This window comes from Rana temporaria, chromosome 8, assembly GCF_905171775.1.
Source record: "Rana temporaria chromosome 8, aRanTem1.1, whole genome shotgun sequence".
In the NCBI taxonomy this organism is placed as follows: domain Eukaryota; kingdom Metazoa; phylum Chordata; class Amphibia; order Anura; family Ranidae; genus Rana; species Rana temporaria.
The window spans coordinates 40,164,145-40,186,016 of record NC_053496.1 but is presented as its reverse complement, the minus strand read 5'-3'; the positions used below and the strand labels follow the sequence as shown (position 1 = coordinate 40,186,016).

At 43.4% G+C, this 21,872-nt stretch overlaps 1 protein-coding gene across 1 annotated transcript in view; it reads left to right on the top strand.

Moving 5' to 3' along the window:
- The window catches only part of RBM20 (RNA binding motif protein 20), a 313,537-nt gene that overhangs the window by 233,917 nt on the left and 57,748 nt on the right, over positions 1-21,872 (top strand). Inside the window, exons 3-5 of the mRNA XM_040361638.1 lie at positions 18,271-18,332; positions 18,408-18,484; positions 21,616-21,716. Coding sequence (XP_040217572.1) covers positions 18,271-18,332; positions 18,408-18,484; positions 21,616-21,716 — 240 coding nt within the window. The remainder of the gene's footprint in view (positions 1-18,270; positions 18,333-18,407; positions 18,485-21,615; positions 21,717-21,872) is intronic.

The following is a 21,872-nucleotide window of genomic DNA, read 5'->3' as shown; positions in this document are numbered from 1 at the left end:
AATTCCAGGTATGCCGGAGGGACGTGTTGGAGGTTCTCTGATGTGGCGGTGACGGTGGAACAGGCGGTGGTAACCGGTGTGAGGCAGTGTTGAGAGCAGTAGGAAGAAACGAAGTTGACCTCCTTGCTACCCCAGTCGATATGCGGTTGGTGTGTTTGTAGCCAGGGAAGGCCCAAAATAATAGGGAATATGGGAGATGGGATTAAGTCCAGCTGTAGAAATTCCTGGTGTCCAGAATCGGTGATGGCCAAAACAGGATCAGTCTGTTGAGTAACTAGTCCTGAGCGGGGGAGTGAGCCATCTGCCAAGCGTACCTGTAGATAATGATCCTTTGGATGAAGGGGAAAACGTAGCTTGAGAGCAAGGTCAGAGTCCAAGAAGCTACTGCAAGCGCCCAAATCAATGATCGCTGGCAAGCGGGTTACCCCTTCCGGTAGCTGTAGAGAAATAAAAAGAGTAAGGTAAGACTGTGGAGCACTGACAACACGGCAGTTGGAAGCGAGCTTGGGTGCACACTTACTGGGTCTCACCGGACAGGTGTGAAGGAAGTGGCCGGTGCCTCCGCAATACAGACACAGGTTGGCTTGGCGCCTGCGTTGCCTTTCTTCAGAGGTGAGAGGAGAACGGACCAGACTAAGCTGCATAGGTTCTGGGTCAGGAACCAGGATGGAGGAAGAGGCTGGAGGAGGTGGATGCATAGGAACTGGTCTCGGAGGAATCCAGGTTGGACGGGACGTTTGGAAGCACTCGGAGCGCCGTTCTCGTAGACGTCTATCCAATTGGGTAGCAGCCTGAATTAGGTCCTCCAGTGTAGCAGGGGTTTCAGTTCTGGCTAGCTCGTCTTTGAGAGCTTCCGAAAGCCCCTGCCGGAACTGATACTTTAACGCTGCTTCATTCCAGCCGGTATCGGCTGACCACTTCCGAAACTCAGCAGTGTAGTCTTCTACTGGTCTCCTACCTTGACTTAGGTTGTGAAGGATGGTTTCAGCCGTAGTTGTGCATTGTGGGTCATCATAAAGTTTGGCCATTTGTTCAAAAAAAGCATCAAGCGTATCTAGCACTGGACTTCTCTGTTCCATAAGGCCATGTGCCCACGCCTGTGGTTCCTCGGAGAGAAGGGATATGACGAAGCCCACTTTTACTGCTTCTGAAAAGAAAGTTCTGGGCTGCAGTGCAAGATATAAAGAGCAGGCGTTTTTGAAGGCACGATACTTTCTGCGATCGCCTGTAAATCGCTCAGGAGTCGGGACTCTAGGTTCAGGGTGAGTCACTACTACGGCTGGGTTAGCAGAGGCTTGTGGGGCTGCGGCCCCAGTAGCGGGGGCTGGGGCTGAAGTGGAGGGACCGGGTCGTCCAGCAAGCTGCTGAAGGCGGCCATCGACTTGAAGGTAACCGTCCTGCAACTTCTGTACTGCTTCCGTAAGTGCCGAAACCTGCTGGCACAGGGTCTCGAAAGGAGAGCGCGCCCTGTCGGCCTCAGACATCTGGCTGGTTTGTACTGTCAGAACTGTCAGGATAAGTACTCACCGAGGCCGAGATGCCGAGGGCGGCTACCTTTGCGACTCTGTGCACTTCACCCCCTGGAGGTGGAGACAGCGAGGAAGGGCACAAAGAGGCACCGGCTACCAGCAGTGGATGATGGTTTGATGGTAGATCACTGAAGACTTGGTTCGTAGACACAAAGCAAGGCCGTGGCAGGTGTTGACAGTGATTCAGGTGCAAACAAAGTTCAGGAAACTGAGAGCCAGTTCAAATCAGGACTATAAGCAGATCCGGGATACAAGCCAAATGGTCAGGGATTATAGAAGGTAGAAAGTCCAAGATACAAGCCAGAGGTCAAAGGGGTATAGACAGCAGCAGATCCGATGAAACAAGCCGAGGGTCAAGTGCAGGAGAAGGCGTAGAGAAGTCAGGTCCAATCCGGGTCAAAAATAGGTCAAGGTTTCAGGTTTTCAAGGTACTTCAACAGGATAGTTGAGATTGGTGTACAATCGCGCCACAAACAGGAATATTGTGATTGAACAACTAAATTATGTGATTAGTGAAAAAAACTAGAAGGAGCCTCCCTAAAACAGTATCTGAACAGTTATATATGGAAAGGTAGGGTAGGGGGCGCTACGTGCAAAAAATATGTATGTTAACCCTTGATAACAATTAAATGATTAATTAAATATTACACTTGACAGATGTGAATGTTATACCCATGCATAACATGTGCAATCCATGCAATAAAACAGAAAATATATCAGACAAAAAATACAGTCCCAACAGTTCTGTTGGGACTGTATTTTTTGTCTGATATATTTTTTGTTTTATTGCATGGATTGCACATGTTATGCATGGGTATAACATTTACATCTGTCAAGTGTAATATTTAATTAATCATTTAATTGTTATCAAGGGTTAACATACATATTTTTTGCACCTAGCGCCCCCTACCCTACCTATCCACTTCAACAGGATAAGCTGACAACAAACCAGCAACCCACCATAGGTTTGGGGCTGGTTTAAATAGGCCGGGCTGAGCCTTAATTGGTGGGCGCGCGTGTGGATGCGCACGCAGGCGCGCGTGTGGATGCGCGCGCAGGCGCGCGCCGTAGAACGGAACTGCGCTGAAACGCAGAGGCACGGGCACGTGCCGTAGCGCGAATCGGCCGATGGAGCTACAGGTTCCCTGACAACACCACTGATCACCGCGCTGCCCAGTCAGGATAACTAAATCACTTCCCGGCCGTTACTCTGCATACGGCGGACTCAAGTGGTTAAACATCTAGGGCAATCAAAGGGTTAACCGTGTGCCCAACTGGTGTTTATGTGTACACAGTGTGCTGTTTTTACTAAGGGATGTTATGAATTTTCTTTCCCTGCTGGGAAAGAAAATCCATCACATCTCGCTGACAAGATACAGCTCTGCCTTGTTTACAGCTCTGTCCTGTGTCTCTCCTTGACGATCAGTGGCTGTCACCAACTGATCGGCATCTACTGTAACTAGCTTCCCCTAGGCGGAAGTGCAGAATCATGTATGGGGCGGTTGGGAAGTGGTTACATGCCCCAAAGGAATCTTTGTTGGGGAGACAGAGCAAACCCTTCAACAAACTAACCTTCATAGGTTCACAGTTAAAGAGGAGTTGCGCCTGGGGGAAAAAAATACTGTAGCTGCTGACTTTTAATACATGGACACTTACCTGTCCAGGGAGCCCACAATGTCAACACCCCAGCCGATTTTCGGATCTTCTGTCGGGTGCTGCTCTGCTAAGGGCCTTTCGGTTTCACTGCCTATTCCCTGCTGCGCATGCGTTTAGCACGTTGCTCTTTCTAATTTGCCCAGCGGCGGAGGAAGAAGGAGGGGGGCCGAACTTCCTAGGGATGGCGCAGTGGTGCCGTCTACCAGAAGTGGGGACGGGGACCTGTCAAAAACATGGCATCGGAGGGGGGAGGAAGCAAATAAGCGGAGGTGTCACTTTTGGGTGGAACTCCGATTTAACAACAACAAAACAGGTTTCCCTGTGGCGGCACATTTCGGCAGCAGAGACCACAGCATAAATGATCTAAAAATGATGGTACTGACTCAGAACTTCAAATCACAAAAGGACAGTCTGGAAAGGAAATGTAATTTTTACACCAATTCCAAACTCTGGACCAGGATTTAATTTGGATCATGGATTTTATAAAAGTAAAGCGAACATAAAAAACCTTATATGTCCCAAAAATATATATATGAAAATTAGTTATAGCGTAATCGTCACGGTAACAAATTAATGCTGACTGCTAAACATGACCTGGGCATGTAGGTATCAATAACCTCTGATCACGAAAAGGCTAAGCTGCAGCTATTTTTCTATTTATGTGAATAAATACAATAGCGCACTACTGTGTGCTCTTTCCACTTATCTGGAAAGTGGCCCATCTGTAGTCTTGAACATTTTTTGCACAGCATGAGTTATATGATTTAAAAACATTAAATATGCTGGCAGAACTGTCCTTCAAATGCATATTAACACATGTTTCTAATTTCTTTGCAAACAACTATCCCGGGATCAACATTGGTTAGTCTATAAGGCAGTATAGTTTTTTCTAATGATACATGTATCTGAAAATATCTACTATTTAGACAATGTGAATAACAGAAGCCATCTGGAAGTGAAACAGTACACTACCGATTACATTTCTGTATTCCACATCCCATAAAAGTCACATAAATGAGAGTTAAAGTCGGAGCCTGAAAAAGCTTCTTGGGTGATACTTCTGGTATGACCTGTAAATAGCTGTGAAGTTTGTAAAGTTTCTCCCCAGGTCCAGGTGTTTGCAATCCCGGAGGAGGCTCTTTGAAGGCTGTGTATCTACTTTTGAGTGACATCATATGTTTTGTGTCACAGTATCAGTTGACAACCCCTATATCTGGCTGGCGTGCATGTCACGCTCTCTTATATGTAACCTGTTAGCAATATGTTTAGGTCAGGGCTTGACAAATTTGTTTTGAATCTAGGAGCCAGCTAAAAAAGTTAGGAGCCATTTTTTTTTTAACTTATCCTTTAACCCTTTCACAACCAGATCCATTTTGTGTTTTTGGCACACATATAAAAAATACTTTAGGCCTGAAGATTACGTAAAAATCCCCAAACATTATATATTTTCTGAAAGCAAACACCCTAGAAAAGAAAATAGTGGTAGTTGCAATTTTTTTATGTCACACGATATTACTGCAGAGGTAAAAAGAACACATTAAAAGTTAATTTTAGGGGGCACAAAAACGCAATAAATTACCCAAATTCTTTTTGGTAAAATCTAAAAGTAAATTAATGCCCATCAAACTTTAAATATGTAAGTACCCTATATTTACCACAGCCCCCTTAGGTCATCAGTTTAGCTTTAGAAAGGAGGTCTGGTGCTAGAATTATTGCTCTCATTCCAGTGTGCACGGTGATACGTTTTCAGGAATAGGCACCCCCGCCACATGCATTTATGTTTGTATGTGCGCGTATGTGGGGTAGAATTAAACAATTTTTTTTTTTACTTTTCTTTTCCCATAAAATAGGGGACAAACAGTCTCCCCTGTGATCCTTTGAATGTAATGCAATGTACATCACAAACCTTGGTTTAGGTTACATTTATGCTGGGGAACTCTGAAGCCTCGTACACACGACCGAGGAACTCGGCGGGCGAAACACATCGTTTTCCTCATCGAGTTCCTTGTTAGGCTGTCGAGGAACTCGACAAGGCAAGTTTCTCCATTCCCGTCGAGGAAATAGAGAACTTGCTCTCTTTTTGGCTCTTCGAGTTTCTCGACAGTTTCCTCGACGAAAATGTACACACGACCGGTTTCCTCGGCAAAAAAATATCTCCCAGCAAGTTTCTTTCTGGTTTTTGCCGAGAAACTCGGTCGTGTGTACGAGGCCTGAGCCTTGGAGCTCTCTTTCAACCTGGTTTTTGTGGTTATTTAGATCATTTATCATGGTTCAGTACTTACTAATTCAAGATGGTGTTGGTCAAAAGTCAAAAACAAAATTCCTACAATTTCTCAATTTTAACAAAAACTGAGACATTGTCAGAGCAACTAAATTCGCAAAACAGAAACAATTACTACACCTTGAGAAAAGTAACTTTTCCAGGCTGTAACTGCTAGGGTAATGCCTCATGCACATGTAGAGCAAGTCTTTACATCTATGTAAAAAAAACTGTTAACGGTATGATGTGTGCATCCGATGCTTCTATAGTGTTTACATGCGTACAACATATACATTATTGGCTGCCGCCACTTTTCTCAGGGCTGACAAATAATGCTTACATGTTGGCCCTGAAAGAGTCATTCATGTGCCTGCGGCACATTCCCGAAGTAGGGCTGCAACTAACAATTATTTTCATAATCTATTAGTTGGCCGAATATTGTTTCGATTAATCTTATAAAAATCTCAAAAAAAGTGTGGTGTATAATTTATATATTATGTAAAGTTTAAAAAAATATATATATTCTTGAATATCTATCTATATGCAGTGGTAAATATAAATAACCAGCTATATGGTTAGGGAACAAAATATCGAATCCACTCTGAAAACAAACAGAAGATATATACCGTATTTTCCGGCATATAAGACGACTTTTTGGATGCAAAAAAATGCATCCAAAGTCGGGGGTCGTCTTATACGCCGGTGACAGTCTCCGTGCTGCGAGCATCCATGATTTAAAAGCCGCTCCTTCTTCTCAGCGCGTCCTGTGATAGGCGGAACACAAATCGTCCTAGCAGCGCCTCTGTTATGTGTTCCTCCTATCACAGATGCCTTCTCATCCTCGGACAAGAGGACGTCCGTGATAGGCAGAACACAGAACAGAGGCGCTGCTCGGAAAATGTGTGTTCCGCCTATCACAGGACACGCTGAGAAGAAGGCGCGGCTTTCAAATCATGGACGCTCGCAGCACGGAGACTGTCACCGGCCTGGAAAAAATCAGCAAAACGTGAGTGATGGCACTGTTGGCACAGTGGGGGCAAGTGATGGCACAGTGGGGGCAAGTGATGGCACAGTGGGGGCAAGTGATGGCACAGTGAGGATGGCACAGTGGGGGCAAGTGATGGCACAGTGGGGGCAAGTGATGGCACAGTGGGGGCAAGTGATGGCACAGTGAGGATGGCACAGTGGGGGCAAGTGATGGCACAGTGAGGCATGTAATGTAATGGCACAGTGAGATTTGAAAAAAGCCTGTTTCTGTCAGCGGTTCCGGCTACCCCTCAGCTTCCAGAAAGACGAGTAGGAAGGGGGTAGTCTTATATGGCGAGTATATCCCAAAACCAACATTTTTCCTGGAAAATTAGGGGGTCATATTATCAAAGGTTTCCCATAAACTCAGAGATCAAAAATTTTATTTGAAGTAATTTGTTTTTTAAAAGACAGATTTTCAGAGAGGCTGGTATGATAATATTATGCATGATACGCTCCCTTGTCATAGGCAGGCAGCTTGATACAGCGCCTGCTGTCACTTATGCTGGCCATAGACCTCGTACACACGACCGAGAATCTCGTCGTAAAAGAAACGTTGTTTTCCTCGACGAGAATCTTGTCAAGCTTTCCTTGCATACACACTGTCAAGACAAAATCTCGTTGTTCTCAAACGCGGTGACGTACAACACGTATGACGGCACTATAAAGGGGAAGTTCGATTCCACTTGTGCCACCCTTGGGGCTGCTTTTGCTAATCTCATGTTACTGCATGTTAAGTAAAAGTTTGGTGAGATACGATTCAAACTTTTCAGTCTGTTACAGCGTGACGAATGTGTTACCTCCATTACGAAAACTACTTTTACCAAAAGTAAAAGGTGCGCTCCCGTCTCATACTATATTCTGAGCATGCGCGGGTTTCTAAACATACACACGAACATGTTTCCCGTCGTAAACCAGCCTGACGAGAAACACAACAAGGAAATTGAGACTCCTGACGAGAAAAAAGAGAACATGTTCTCTTTTTTTCTTGTCGATATCTCGACGAAAACATACACAAGAAGCAAAAATGCTCTGCCAGCCGGGAAACTCTGAACATGGCGGCGGGAGACAGGCACTGGAAGTGTGAGCTGCCGTGGCCGCTGTCTTCCCCTCCGCTCTGGTACGGCACTGTGTGGAGATGGGAGCATGGAGGGAGTTGCAGCGTCGGAGGTCAGTGCCATTACAGGGTGCTATAGCCTGCCAATTGTGTATATGTGCTGGCTGCGTGCCTCCCTACCCCCCTCCAGTAGTGCCGCCGCCCCCCCTCCTGACCCCTCACCTTCAATCCCGGGATCCGCTGCCCCATCTGCGGCCCGGGACCGACTCGGGAGGGTGTCAGGAGGTAACATGGGAGGGAGACCAGCATCTTCCTCCTTGCTGGTCTCCCTCCAGGCTGTGAATGCAGAAGTGATGTGTATTACATCCGCATTCACCTGTCAGTCATCTGGCTGCTATAGCCAGAGAGAAGAAGCAGATCTGTGCTTCATCAGCTTCTTTTGGGGTCCCCAGGTGACATTAGAGTCCTAGAGACCCCTAAAGTCTCCATAAAGAGGACCTGTCAGTGTACCCTTGCTATTATATAGGGGGATTTTTATCCCCCTATTTAATAGCAATGACATCAAGTGTAAAAAAACATAAAAGGAGTAAAAAAATAAGTAAATAAATATAAATAAAGTTTTAAAAACAACGTTTTAAAAAAAGCTCCAAAATGTTTAAGTCCCCCCCCGCGTTTTACGCACATATAAACGTGGATGTTTATATAAGGGGGGGGCGGGAAAAAAAATTCCCATAAATCTGGTTACGCCACTGCAGAGGCCAGGCCTTGGGGCGGCAGTGGTGCAGGGGCGGCACGGCCGGCGCCGCTCCTGCGGCTACTTCACGGCTTTTGCGGTCATCCCCCGCATTTACATAGCTAGGCGCGTGGTCCATCTATTCTTGGTCCGGCCCCCGGGTCCAATATATGAACCCATTGCGGCCCTCGAGTCAAAAAGTTTGCCCACCCCTGCAATAGACGGTCGGCCTGTTACATTGAACTTCCTGGAATGCCCAAATAAGGAGTTATACTTCCTGGGCATAGACCTCACAGTGTACAGGGGATAACATATTCATATTTCTTGAGAGATATTGTTAATGAATATTACTGTCCCATTTGAAGTAGTCCAAGATATATTTTCTCAGTTACCCTATGCCCCTAATGGACATAGGGTGATTTAGACATAAGATGTGCATGGGGAGCTGCAGCATGGGTATCTCATACTTTCTAAGGGATTCTGGATCCCACGGCCCCCCGTTACAAATACATATCCAAAAAATAAATAAATTAAAAAAGGAATTTATTCATCAGTTTACTTTAGGCCAATATGTATTCTGCTACATATTTTTGGTAAATAAATCGCAATAAGGGTATCTTATTTCTTCTCCTCCCCAGGACTACATGTCTTATCAGGCATTGCTTCTCACATATTCACAAGTTCTCAGGCACTGACATGTATGGACGGTGTACTGAGCTGTATGTGTGCTGCACTGTGTATACTGACATGTATGGACGGTGTACTGAGCTGCAGACCAACCAAATCGGCTGACCAACTAATCAATTATGAAAAAAGTTGACAATCAATTATGTCGATTAGTTTCATGTCCGCTGACACCTGCCACTGTCCGATCCCCTCCGTGAAATCCAGACGGATGTAGAACCTATTTTCCATACATCTGGCAGATCGGGTTAAAAAAACGGACAGGCAGTCATATGTTCATATGGTGTCCCCTGCTTCTACAGCTAGTTTTGTAGCCATTTTTCTGTGAGTTTCACACTTTGCATACTTGTGGTATGTGGTGGTGTGGTCTTGTGGGTCTTTCCAGTTCATGATCCATCAGTTCCTGCTTGTAGCTTCCCTCCTTAAGGACCTGGCACCAACAACCTAGACCGCTGCCCCCTGCTCCTCTGAGTCTTCCTTGACATCATAGTTACATAGTTATTCTGGTTGAAAAAAGACACAACTCCATCCAGTCCAAAAAACAGAGGAAAAAAAAAGAAAACCAACACACTCAAATCATCAGCTGAAACTCCATCCTCTGCATTAACTACCATGACAGTGGACTGAGAATACAAGGGATGCAAACACACTTCTACTTCTACCCCAGAATCTGTCTCTGATATACATGTGGCTGCAGCTGCTTCTACACACTCAGCTGAGGATGATGATAAGTGTAACCTATCTTTTTTGGATAATTTTCTACCTAAGGAGGTTAACAAATAAACCTAAAAGTAAAAAAATATATTGCTTGATATTTTTGTATAATTTTTGGCAAGCAACTATTTGCAGTGTTTATTTTCAAATATATATATTTTTTTTTAGGGCACCTGCCAAGAAGGAGGACCGGCTGTACTGCCTTATCACTGAAACTGATCTTCCTTTGGCTTCCCCTGCAGCACAGCCGGCGGAAGGGAGAGAAGGAGAAGCTGGCTACGCTGCAGGGGAAGCCAAAGGAAGATCAGTTTCAGTGATAAGCCGGTCCTCCTTCTTGGCAGGTGCCCGGAAAAAATACACTGCAAATAGTTGCTTGCCAAAAAGTATACAAAAATATCAAGCAATATATTTTTTTTACTTTTAGGTTTATTTGTAAACAGGAGGATTGGTCTCAGTATCTATGCTCCCTCATCCCCCGCCACTCAGATCACATCCACCCCCCTTATCCTCCTCTCCCTCCCAGCTGCTGCAGGACACGCACAGTGATTGTTTCAGGATGGAGAGAAAATAGCGGGGCTTTGTGCAGTAAATATGCCATTACCCCGGTATTTTTCAGGAGGCAGCTAGCTGGCTTTCTTATTAAAGTGATTCAAGCAGCTCATTAGCCACTGGATCGCTTTCCGAATCAGCAGGAGGGGATGACTGGATCGCCTCTATTGCCTTGGAGAGCCAGAGCGATGTCATGATGTCACTTCCGGTCCAGGGTGGAAGTAAACAATTAAAATGTTTTATTTTTTTTGTTGACCTTTTGCTTTTAAAGGTAAAGGAGAGATTTGGGGTCTTTTTGACCCCAGATCGCTTCATAAAGAGGACCTGTCATCCTTATTTCTATTACAAGGGATGTTTAAATTCCTTGTAATAGGAATAAAAAAAAATTATAGGGACAGTATAAAAATAAAATAAATAAGAAAAAAAAAGTAAAGCGCCCCCAATCCTCTATGCTCGCGCGCAGACATGAACGCATGTGCAAGTCGCGCATGCATTAGAAAACAGTGTTTGCACAACACGTGTGAGGTATTGCCGAAAATGTTAGAGTGAGAGCAATAATTCTAGTGCTAGACCTCCTCTGTAACTCTAAACAGGTAACCTGTTTAAAGGCATTTAAAGCGCCGCCTATAGAGATTTTTAAGTACCGCAGTTTGTCGCCATTTCATCTATTTACATGGCACATCATCTTTCATGTAATACAAAATTGGGGTATATTTATATATTTTTTCATTATTAATATTATTCATTCAGATGTATTTTTTCCCCAAGAAATTGCATTTGAAATAATGCTGCGCAAATACCAAATGACATGAAAAATTGCAACACTCGCCATTTTATTCCCTAGAGTCTCTGCTAAAAACTAATATCATGTTTGGGGGTTATAAGTATCTAGTATCTAGCAAAAAATACTGATTTAAACTTATAAACAAAAAGTGTCAGAAAAGACCTGGTCTTCAAGTGGTTAAAAATACATGTGCATTGCTCTCTGAAGGGCAATTGTTAGTCGGAGCGCTCTTCAAAGAGCATTAAACAGGTGGTGAGAAGGCGATATGCCTCCTCACCGCTTGCTTTAACCCCAAACTAGAATGCTGCAAACTCCCCCATCCATCCATGTCTTCATGCTTTATTTTGCTCAGATATCACTTTGAAAAACAAAGTTATTTCCCCCCTGGCCTTTCTGTTCGTTGCCATCTTGAGTAAGGACAAATGATTCATGTGGCATTTACTTTCTGGAATCCATCTGCCCTTGGCTCAAGCACGAATACAGGAGAGTCATAGGATGTAATGAAATCACTTAACTAGGCAAGTAACCAGAAAGTAACTAAAGAAATATAAAAAAAAAGTAGATATACTTTCCTATTTACTAATGCTAACAGCATGAGGATTAAACATAATAATCAATGTTGTTTTGGAGAATGAAGTTCTACTTTAAATACTAGGGCTGTTACTGATTAAAATTTTTGTATTTGATTAATCGTTTTTTTTTTTTTATCGAAAACTAACTACTTTTAGCTGATCTCCTTGCAGGCTGATTCCCAGTGCAACTACCAACCACTGGAAAAATGGATAGCAGAATACAAAAAACACACTTTTATAGTCTTCAAGTAGGTAACAAAGTAAATATTGCACTGGAGATAAAATCAATGTAGCTACATAAACTGTAAAAATGGTGTGCATAATACCAAACGGTAGCAAAAGCAGTCATAAAAACATGTAGCTAAGTATGATACTGTTATAAAAATGTGAACAACAATACCACTGCTGAATCCAGATGAGGAGAGGTTAACATCAGTCCGTCGGCATGTAGATGTCCCATGAAGGGAATGAGATGGTGCTTATGAGAGGATGAAGTCATACTCCTTGCCATTCAGTTTTTCAGAGTACCAAAGAATAGCCAGACACCTTCCTATTTTTGCTGAAGCTCATGTGAAAATTCACCCAAAAGGGGAAGTTTTGCCCCCCCCCCATATTTAGAACTTCTTTTGGGGGGGGGGCTAGTTTTGACAAGTACCTACTCCCACCATGCCTAGGCGATACGAGTGGAAGTTCTTCTACTTGTACCTATAGGTACAGTAAATATCTCCTAAAGGTACAGTAGATATCTCCTAAACATTCACAGTTTAGGAGATATTTACTTGTGAATCAGCCAGTGATGTCACCGTCGCATGCGCTCTGAAGGGCCCTGTGCTGTGAATAGCGGGAGTGAAGTCATCTTGGCGCGACCAATCAGATGGCCGGGGGACATGAACCCGTAAGGAATATTGGGTAAAGATGGAATCCCTGTCAGCAGTGACAGTATGTTGCTGGAGGGCTTTGTTTATGGTAATGCGATGCATACTAGCACAATATAACTTTACCTTAGGTTTAAAAAAAAAAAAAAAGCATTGCGGTTTACTACTGCTTTAAACCATCCCGTTTAAAATCCCGTTACTTCAGCATGTTTTCAAACCTGCAGATCAGTGTATTTGCACCTCCAATTTCATTGTGGCTTGCAACTTTATTGAACAGAAGTCTATGCAAGTTGCAATGAAATTCTCCAAAAAAGTAATGCAGGAACCTTTTTCAAAGTCACTGCGACTTGAGTCACAACTATTTGAATGGTTCCATTGCCGGTGTGCTGCCGAAAAAGTTCCCCCAACGGATAAGGACCCCCCTGTACTGCGCAGGCGCAGCGCTTGCACAGTACAAAACTCAACTGAACATCCAAAAATAGGCGAAGATGTAGAGCTGATAATCAGCTGTACACGGCGCCTGCGCACTGACTATGACACATGCTGCACGCTCACGATGCTAGTGCTACTCTGCAAGGGGCGTGGGTGATTTTAGCAATAAAGTACACGTCTTAGCGGGGCGTGTTAAAACAAATGAAGGGCGGGTTTTGCCCTGTTGATGGGCGGGTTTTTGCAATGTGTCCCGCTAAGACGTGTACTTTATTGCTAAAATCAACCCCGCCCCTTGCAGAGTAGCACTAGCATCGTGAGCGTGCAGCATGTGTCATAGTCAGTGCGCAGGCGCCATGTAGAGCTGACTCTCAGCTCTACATCTTCAGCTATTTTCGGATGCTCAGTTGAGGCTCGTAGCGCAAGTGCTGCGCAGTACAGGGAGCTCCTTATCTGCCAGGGGGAACTTATTTTTAGCAGAACACCGAGTGCTACTTGTCATAAGATTTGAAACTGTCAAATCGCATGAAGAATCGCAACAGTGTGAACCAGGGCTAAAACAAACATATATCTGGTTTTATACGGGGCAACACAATGAGAGGTACAATCCAGTCAAACATAAAGATTTATAAATTAAACCTTCCAGTTTTTATGATTTCAAATCTTTATTGAAATGACAGTGGAATGACTTTCTATAAACAATGTCCCAAACAATCTTCAGTGACTTGTGGGTAATTACTGGAAGTGGATGTACTAGATTCACAGAGGTTGGATGGCCCCAGTTTACCCATTCTTATAAGCAGGATTCCAGTGTGGTGTGTGCTGTTGTAGTGATATAGCGTGCAGGACTCTACACACAGATAATCCTCCGGCTTTCTGCCAGGGGAGATATGTCATACTTATAAGTATCGTTGATATAATCCAGCGGCGTTGACATTCAGGAGCAACTGCTGTATGAAATGGGCAATGTCAGTCTGACCCTGGTCTAACCTGAACTTGGCACATCTCAGGCATGCCTCATTAGCCCTTGGGTAATCAGGATGCCTCACAGGGATCACAAGGGTCCATGTCACTTTATCAACTTGGCTCTGTTCCAGTAAATTCCACTGAACGGCTAAGGTAGCCGCGGAGTGTGCTGGCAGGTGAGCGCAGACAGGGTCTTGTGTACTTTCCTCTGCACTGTGTCTACATTTTTACTTATAAGGGGAACTTTGAAAACACTTATTTTACACTTTTGTTCATTTTTCTTATTCCTTAATGATCTTCTTGTGTCTTTTCAAGCAGTTTCACATATGCTGTTGAGTTCATTGCAAAAAGTCAATACATAATAAATATTAGGAGGTGAAGTTTTATGGCACATCTCTTCTGCCAAAAAAAAAAAAAAAATCCTTATTCTTTCCCCCTGCTAATATAATTATTTTATGTTGTCTTCACTGCTTGTGGCATGTGCATAGTGCAGTTTACACTCTCAGCTCATTCCCAACATAAGATGCAAGTGCAAGGGAATTGTAACTCCAGGGTGCAAGCGGAGGTGTTAGATCATGGGTGCTCAACCTGTGGCCCTCCAGCTGCTGCAGAACTACAATTCCCATGAGTCATTGCAAGCCACTGACAGCAGGCGCAATGATTGGGATCATGCCGGGATTATGCCAGTCCCGTGCGCATGCGCAGGATCGTGCCGGGAGTGACGTCCTCTGGCCAATCACAGCGCCGGAGCGCCGATACCCGGAAGAAGCGCAGAGGGGACATGGCAGCGGCGGGGAACGAGAAGCGCTTCGGGGGCCTCGATCTCAGGTAAGTCATTCATAATGAGCTAGTATGCTATGCATACTAGCTCATTATGCCTTTCTCTTGCAGGTTTTTTTTTTTTTTTTTTTACAGTATAAAGGTTTTTTTTTTTTAGGAAACAAATCAGCTTTACTTCCTCTTTAAAGTGATAAGGCAATGGTTTTGCACAGAGCAGCCCCAATCCTCCATTTCTCTGGTCCCCCGCCGACGCTCCTGGACCCTCCCTCCAGTTGAGTGTCCCCAGAGCAAGCAGCTTGCAGTGGGGGCACCCAAGCAGGCTCACTCCTGAGCCGCTGCTCTATGTGTCTATTGGGACACGGATCTGCAGCTAGGCCCTGGTCCCTCTCTCTCCTCATTGGCTGTCTGGCTGTGATTGACAGCAGTGTGAGCCAATGCTCTGGGTCAAGAGGGAGCTCAGGTAAGTATATATATATCCCTGTTGTCACTGGATACTTGCATTTGGTATCTCTTACACATTCACCCAGGTAAGTTCCGAAACCACTTGACATCAGAGCATACCAGGGCTGGACTCATGCAGTAGAAAGGTGGTGAGAGAGCACAGACTTGTGAGAATACCTTGCTGGGGGTGGGCTATCAGTAGACAATAGTGACACTTTGCTCTGAATGGGCATGTGACACTGGGATTAATTTACTACAACTGGGGAGTGCAAAATCTGGTGCAGCTCTGCAAAAAAATAAAATAATCTTCAAAGCCCAACTGAACAAGGTGCAGTTTGAAGCTGATTGGCTCCCATGCACAGCTGCACCAGATCTTGCACTCTCTAGGTTTAGTAAATCAACCCCAGTGTTTCTTTAGCCACTTGCCCACCACAATACATATATGTATGTAAGAAAGGACTTCCTGCCTACATCTGAAATCCTCTATGCAAGTGTATTTTATACTATTAGCCACTGGTGTTTGGTAATATCAAATCTGATGCTTGAGAAAATATAGAACTAGCATTGGGTGAGAACCTGATGTCAGCAAAGTTATACCCATATTAAAAGCAAAATATACTTAGCTTCCATACTGCAGGAGGTGACATCATCATCTTTCTGATGAGGTCTCTGGGAATGCTGAGTGGCATGAATCTTGTCAGATGACACTCCACTAGGAGCATCCTCTCACATAATGTGGGCTGCTAAGCATTCCCCTGGATCTCGCCTTGGGCATAATCCTGGAGTAAAGTAATTACATTAATTCCCTTTTTTATTTATTTTTATTTTAATGCAGGATCTTAGGGAAGGTGACTCTTGGTAAATAAGCGAACTTTGCATTTTTAGAAAAAGGTCAATTTTAGGAAGGCCTTAAAGATTTGTCTACATCAAGACTAGACAAACTAGGAACCAAGTAGTAGCTGAGCTTTTTCTACTCCTAGGTGTCTTCACTGGGTTGGAGTCTTAGGCCCCATACACACGGGAGGATTTATCCGCGGATACGGTCCAGCGGACCGTTTCCGCGGATAAATCCTCTCGAGGATTTCAGCAGATTTTAATGCGATGGAGTGTACTCACCATCGCATTGAAATCCGCTCCGAAATCCTCTGGCGATGACGTGTCGCGCCGTCGCCGCGATTATGACGCGGCGACGTGCGCGACGCTGTCATATAAGGAATTCCACGCATGCGTCGAATCATTACGATGCATGCGGGGGATCCCTTCGGACGGATGGATCCGGTGAGTCTATACAGACCAGCGGATCCATCCGTTGGGATGGATTCCAGCAGATGGATTTGTTTGGCATGTCAGCAAATATTCGATCTGCTGGAATCCATCCCAGGGGAGAAATATCCGCGGAAACAGATCCGCTGGAGTGTACACACCATAGGATCTATCCGCTGAAACCCATTTGCTGGGATTTTTCAGCGGATGGATTCTATCGTGTGTACGGGGCCTTAAGGTTCCTAGAATGGACTAACTAAAGCCTTGAAGACACGATGAGAATATCACACAATTGATCGTCCGTTTTTTTTTGGGGGGGGGGTTGCATGCTTTCTTATAATTATTTTTTTTTTTTAATAACTTTGTATTGGTATTTCCAAGTGTACAACACTCAACATAACCAAACACAAAGAAGATAAGAAGGAGTCATAATATTAGACACAGTCACCCACGCAGAAAACACACCTCCAAGAGTCTACGGTGACCATAATGAATCCAATTAAGTTACCTTGGCGTGGGCCATGCTCTAGAAAATAGATGCTTTTACATGCTGGTGATGCTAATAAAAGGAGAATGTCCCTCAAGTATATCCAGAGAGTAAAGCCTCGTACACACGATCAGTCCATCCGAAGAGAACGGTCTGAAGGACCGTTGTCATAGGTTAACCGATGAAGCTGGCTGATGGTCCGTAGCGCCCATACACAATCGGTTAAATAACCGATCGTGTCAGAACGCGGTGACGTAAAACACAACGACGTGCTGAAAAAAATGAAGTTCAATGCTTCCAAGCATGCGTCGACTTGATTCTGAGCATGCATGGATTTTTAACCGATGGTCGTGCCTACTAACGATCGGTTTTGACCTATCGGTTAGGAATCCATTGGTTAAATTTAAAGCAAGTTGGCTTTTTTTTAACCGATGGTTAAATAACCTATGGGGCCCACACACGATCGGTTTTGACCGATGAAAACGTTCCATCAGACCGTTGTCCTCTGTTTAACCTATTGTGTGTACAAGGCCTAAGAGACATCATAGGATTACTTAAAAGTATTATGATCTATCAAGCATAGAGGCTGTAGCTGGGTCATCCAGCCATTTGGACAACAATTTGCATAGGTACAGAAGCAGGTTAGCATTACCCAAATGTTTCCAGAGTGTGAGGGAAGAAGGTGTAGGCTTCTTTCATGACATAGTTATGCCGTAACAGGCATAGAGAACGAGCAAACTGAGCAAGCATGGTCCTCTCTGCAACCATTGGATCCAGGGAGATGACCTCCTCCCAGTACTTGGCAATTGCAGGGCAACTCCGAAAAACATGTAAAAAATCACCAGGAGAATTGTCACACCATCAGCACTCTTGAGAAACCAAAGGCTCAATTCTGTTTCAATCTATACGGGGTAAAGTAGGCTCTATGCACAATTTTGAATTGAATGAGTCTATCTCTTAGGGAGACCAAATGGCGAAAGGGAGGGTCCCAGATGTCTTCCCAGTCCTCGTCATCTAGCTCAGGTATTTCCCTCATCTACTTCTGTTGAAGGGTACAAAGTTGGGGAGGGAGACCAGAAGGAGATGATTATACAACACTGAGGTAAGTTTCTCCAAGCATTCAGTCCGGATTAAATGCAACATGTCAAATTGTTTTTGCTCCAAGTCAGATTGTTTTGAAAATTAATAGGTTACTGGAGTTACGAAAATTCTCATAAAACAGAATACAACTTCCTGTAATGTATTCTTTCATTTCCAAGCATGCACAGTTTTGGTCACTCAATTTTTTTATAGACGAATACTGTAGTGATCAAACTAAAATTGTTTGTTCTGTTATCGTACAAGAAGTATTTTTGTGCTTGTCCCATCGAATATATTTCATAATCTGTTGTGATCGGCCTTAGACTACATTTGTTACTGACAGAGTTTGCTACATTGTAAATTAACTTTGTTTTATTTCTTCAAGGACTGGGAACTGCACATCAAAGGCAGGATGCACATTCAAAATGTAATGAGTTGCTTTGAGAGGTGAGTGTGAACTTTCTCTAGGTTGTGTTTGGGGTTTAAGCACAAAACGTATTACATTTTCTGCTTTGCTTCCAGTGTTGGGGTAAACTGCGTGCCCAATTCCAGCGACTCCTCTCCAATGAATTCTGACTTTCACGCCCGGAACAATGAAGGTGAGAGATCCTCCTGTCTTGGAAGCAGATAATATAATGGACCGTTTCACTAGTTTCACATTTGGCTCAGAGACCGACTTGCCCTTGAAGTGTTGGACATGAGTGCCAGTAAATAATGGGGTCACCCATGCCGCCAGTGCTAATAATCCTTATCAAACATTTACTCTTCAAGACCAACTCTCCAGAGCAATTAAACATGAAGTATTTCCAATAACTGTCTTGTTAACATAGATTATGAGGCTGCCTGAAAATATAGCTTGGAAATGACCTAGATCTGTTTGAAGTTTTTCAAATGACTTACATTCTTGCCTATGTATATATATATATATATATATATATATATATATATATATATATATATATATACACACACATACATACACACAGTTTTAGCATTGAGTTAAATCCCCAGAGTGACACATATTGCAGGACAGCGTAATACATAAAAAACTCTGCTGGAGGATAAACCCAGCAGTACATTTTACTGTCATCTGTAGGTGCAGAGCTTGCCTACAGAGCTTTCCTTTTAAATAGTTAAATAGTTAGATAGATCATTCTACTGGTTCATAATTTACATAGTATGTATATATTTTTTTCTCAACTACTGTCATTGCCCATAGCAAGCAATCAACATACATCTTTCCACACAACATAAAAAATGAAAATTTAAAAGCTAATTCACTGCGCTCCAATTGAGACAAAGATTCTCTGAGACTTTTTTTTTTTTTTTATTAACCATCCCTCATGGTCTATAAACTAACCATATTATTTTCATGCAGCTTAGTACAATGTATTGTTCCCTGAAAGAAGATGTGTTGAATGTGAGGATGACAGTACTTTTGTTGAGAATAGCATTAGTAAAGTAGTCATGCAACAAATTCAGCTACCTCTGATAGACATCACATTTTTGTTTTAGAAGATTGAACAATGCAAGCAAACCTGAAAGTTTGTTTTGATTTTACATCACCTTTTTCTTTTAATTTAACCTCTTTGTACTGTGGATGGGCAGATCCTACAGGCAGAGCAATGTACCTTTACGTTGCTGGCCTCTTCCGGGTACAGAGCAGGGAGTAGGAACAAATAGATTTTTAGTAAAAAGCAGCACATAATACACACATTAACACTTAACACATTAGGCACACTGTTACAACCTTCATTCCCCCGAGATGTAAACCACTTCCCAGCCAGTTTCATTAGTACAGTGACAGTGTCTTATTATCACAGTCCCAATATAAGTCTCTAATTTCCGCCATTACTACTATATATAAAAAAAAAGAATTCCAGTATACTGTATATACCATACCTATAATTTGTATAAAAAATCAATATACACTTATTGGGATTTTTTTTTCCAAAGACATGTAACAGAATACATTTTGGCCTAAATGTGTGAAGAATTTTATTTAATTTATCTTTATTCTTTTGAATTGGATGTGTTTTAAAGCAGAAAGTAAATAATGTTTTTGTGTTTTATTTTTATTTTTTACTTTTTTCATTTATATAATTAAAAAATAAAAAAAAAACAGTGGTGATCAAATACCACCGAAAGAAAGCTCTATTTGTGTGAAAAAAAAATGAGTTAGATGCTCCCCCATACTTGGAAGTGGTTTTCTTCAATCCCTGTGTTTGAACAGAGGCAAGGGGAAGCATGAGGTAAGGTGAGTATGTGGTGCAGGTTGGACACCATTAGGCTGCTTTCACACTGGGGCGGGCGGACGTTGACGATAAAACACTGCTAGTTTTAGCAGTGCTTTATCATTGTTTTAGCGGCACTATTCGGCCACTAGCAGGGAGCTTTTAACTCCCGCTGACGGACAAGTAAAAGGCTAAATGCGCCTGTGTAGCGCAGCTGCTGAAGCGGTGCCCATTTATTTTAATGGGCAGGACTGGTGGAGGAACAGTGTATTCAAAACTCCTCCACCGCTCCAGTGATGCTGCTTGCAGGACTTTTTTTTAATGTCCTGCCAGCGCAGCGCCCGAGTGTGAAAGCACTTTGGCTTTCACACTGGGACTGCAGTTGAGGCATTTTTTAGGCGCTTTACAGGTGCTATTTTTAGCCCAAAAGTGCCTGAAAAACGCCACAGTGTAAAAGGGGTCTAAAAGTTTACATGTTTCTCTTCACTGTATTGGCAAAGCAGGGGTTCACTTTAAAATACATTTTGAAAGTGAACCTAATGCCAATTTAAATATGACATTGCTGAAAATGGCGGAAGGTGCCTGGGGCAACTGTGAAACAATTGATGCTGTACAGTCTTCAAATAAAATAATTTGCTTAAACATTACACACATTAACGGAATTATTAAAATTTTGCCCAATATAGTATAAATCTATACACAATTGGCCAGATCCACGAAGCGCGGCGCTTCTTTACGGCCGGCGTAGTGTATCTCAGATACACTACGCCGCCGCAACTTACAGCGTATTTCCCGTATTCTCAAAGAATTTACGCCGTAAGTTAGGGCGGCGTAGTGTAACTGTGTTGGCGTAAGGGCGCGCAATTCAAATGGATGAGATGGGGGTGTGTTTTATGGTAATACGTCTTGACCCGACGTAAATTACGTTTTTTCTGAACGGCGCATGCGCTGTCCGTGGGGGTATCCCAGTGCGCATGCTCGAAATTAACCCACAACAAGCCAATGCTTACGACGTGAACGTCATTCTACGCAAAGCCCTATTCGCGAACGACTTACGCAAATGACGTAAAATGTTCAAAACTCAACGCGGGAACGACGTCCATACTTAACATAGGTTACACCTCATATAGCAGGGGTAACTTTACGCCGAAAAAAGCCTTACGTAAAAAAATGCGCCGGCCGGACGTACGTTCGTGGATTGCCGTACCTAGCTTATTTGCATACTCGACGCGGGAAACGCCACCTAGCGGCCAGCGTAAATATGCACCTTAGATCCGACGGCGTACTAAGACGTACGCCAGTCGGATCTAGCCCAGCTTCAGGCGTATCTTGTTTTGTGGATACGCCGGAGCAAACTCGAAGTTACGCGGCGTATCAATAGATACGCCAGCGTATACGCTTCGTGGATCTGGCCCATTATTTTTGATTTACAACTTTTTTTTAATGTAAGATCATTTGTTTGTTTTACCATGGAAATCTCTTTGATTTGTCTCCAGGTTTTACGGTGGATATTGATCAGGTATATGTCACTCAGGCAACAGCTATTCCATTTATCCAGTCTGCAGTCACCTTTCCTGGACCACCCATGGGTGCCAAGGTAATTAGTCTATTATATATTCCAGATGGTTGTTGCCTGTTCTCAGTCTTCCTGTGTGACCACCACATATGTTTGGAAATCAGGGATTATCCACAATGGTTGTTCCTCATGTAGTGCTGGAAAAATACGGGTTTTTTATATTCTGGCTAACAGATG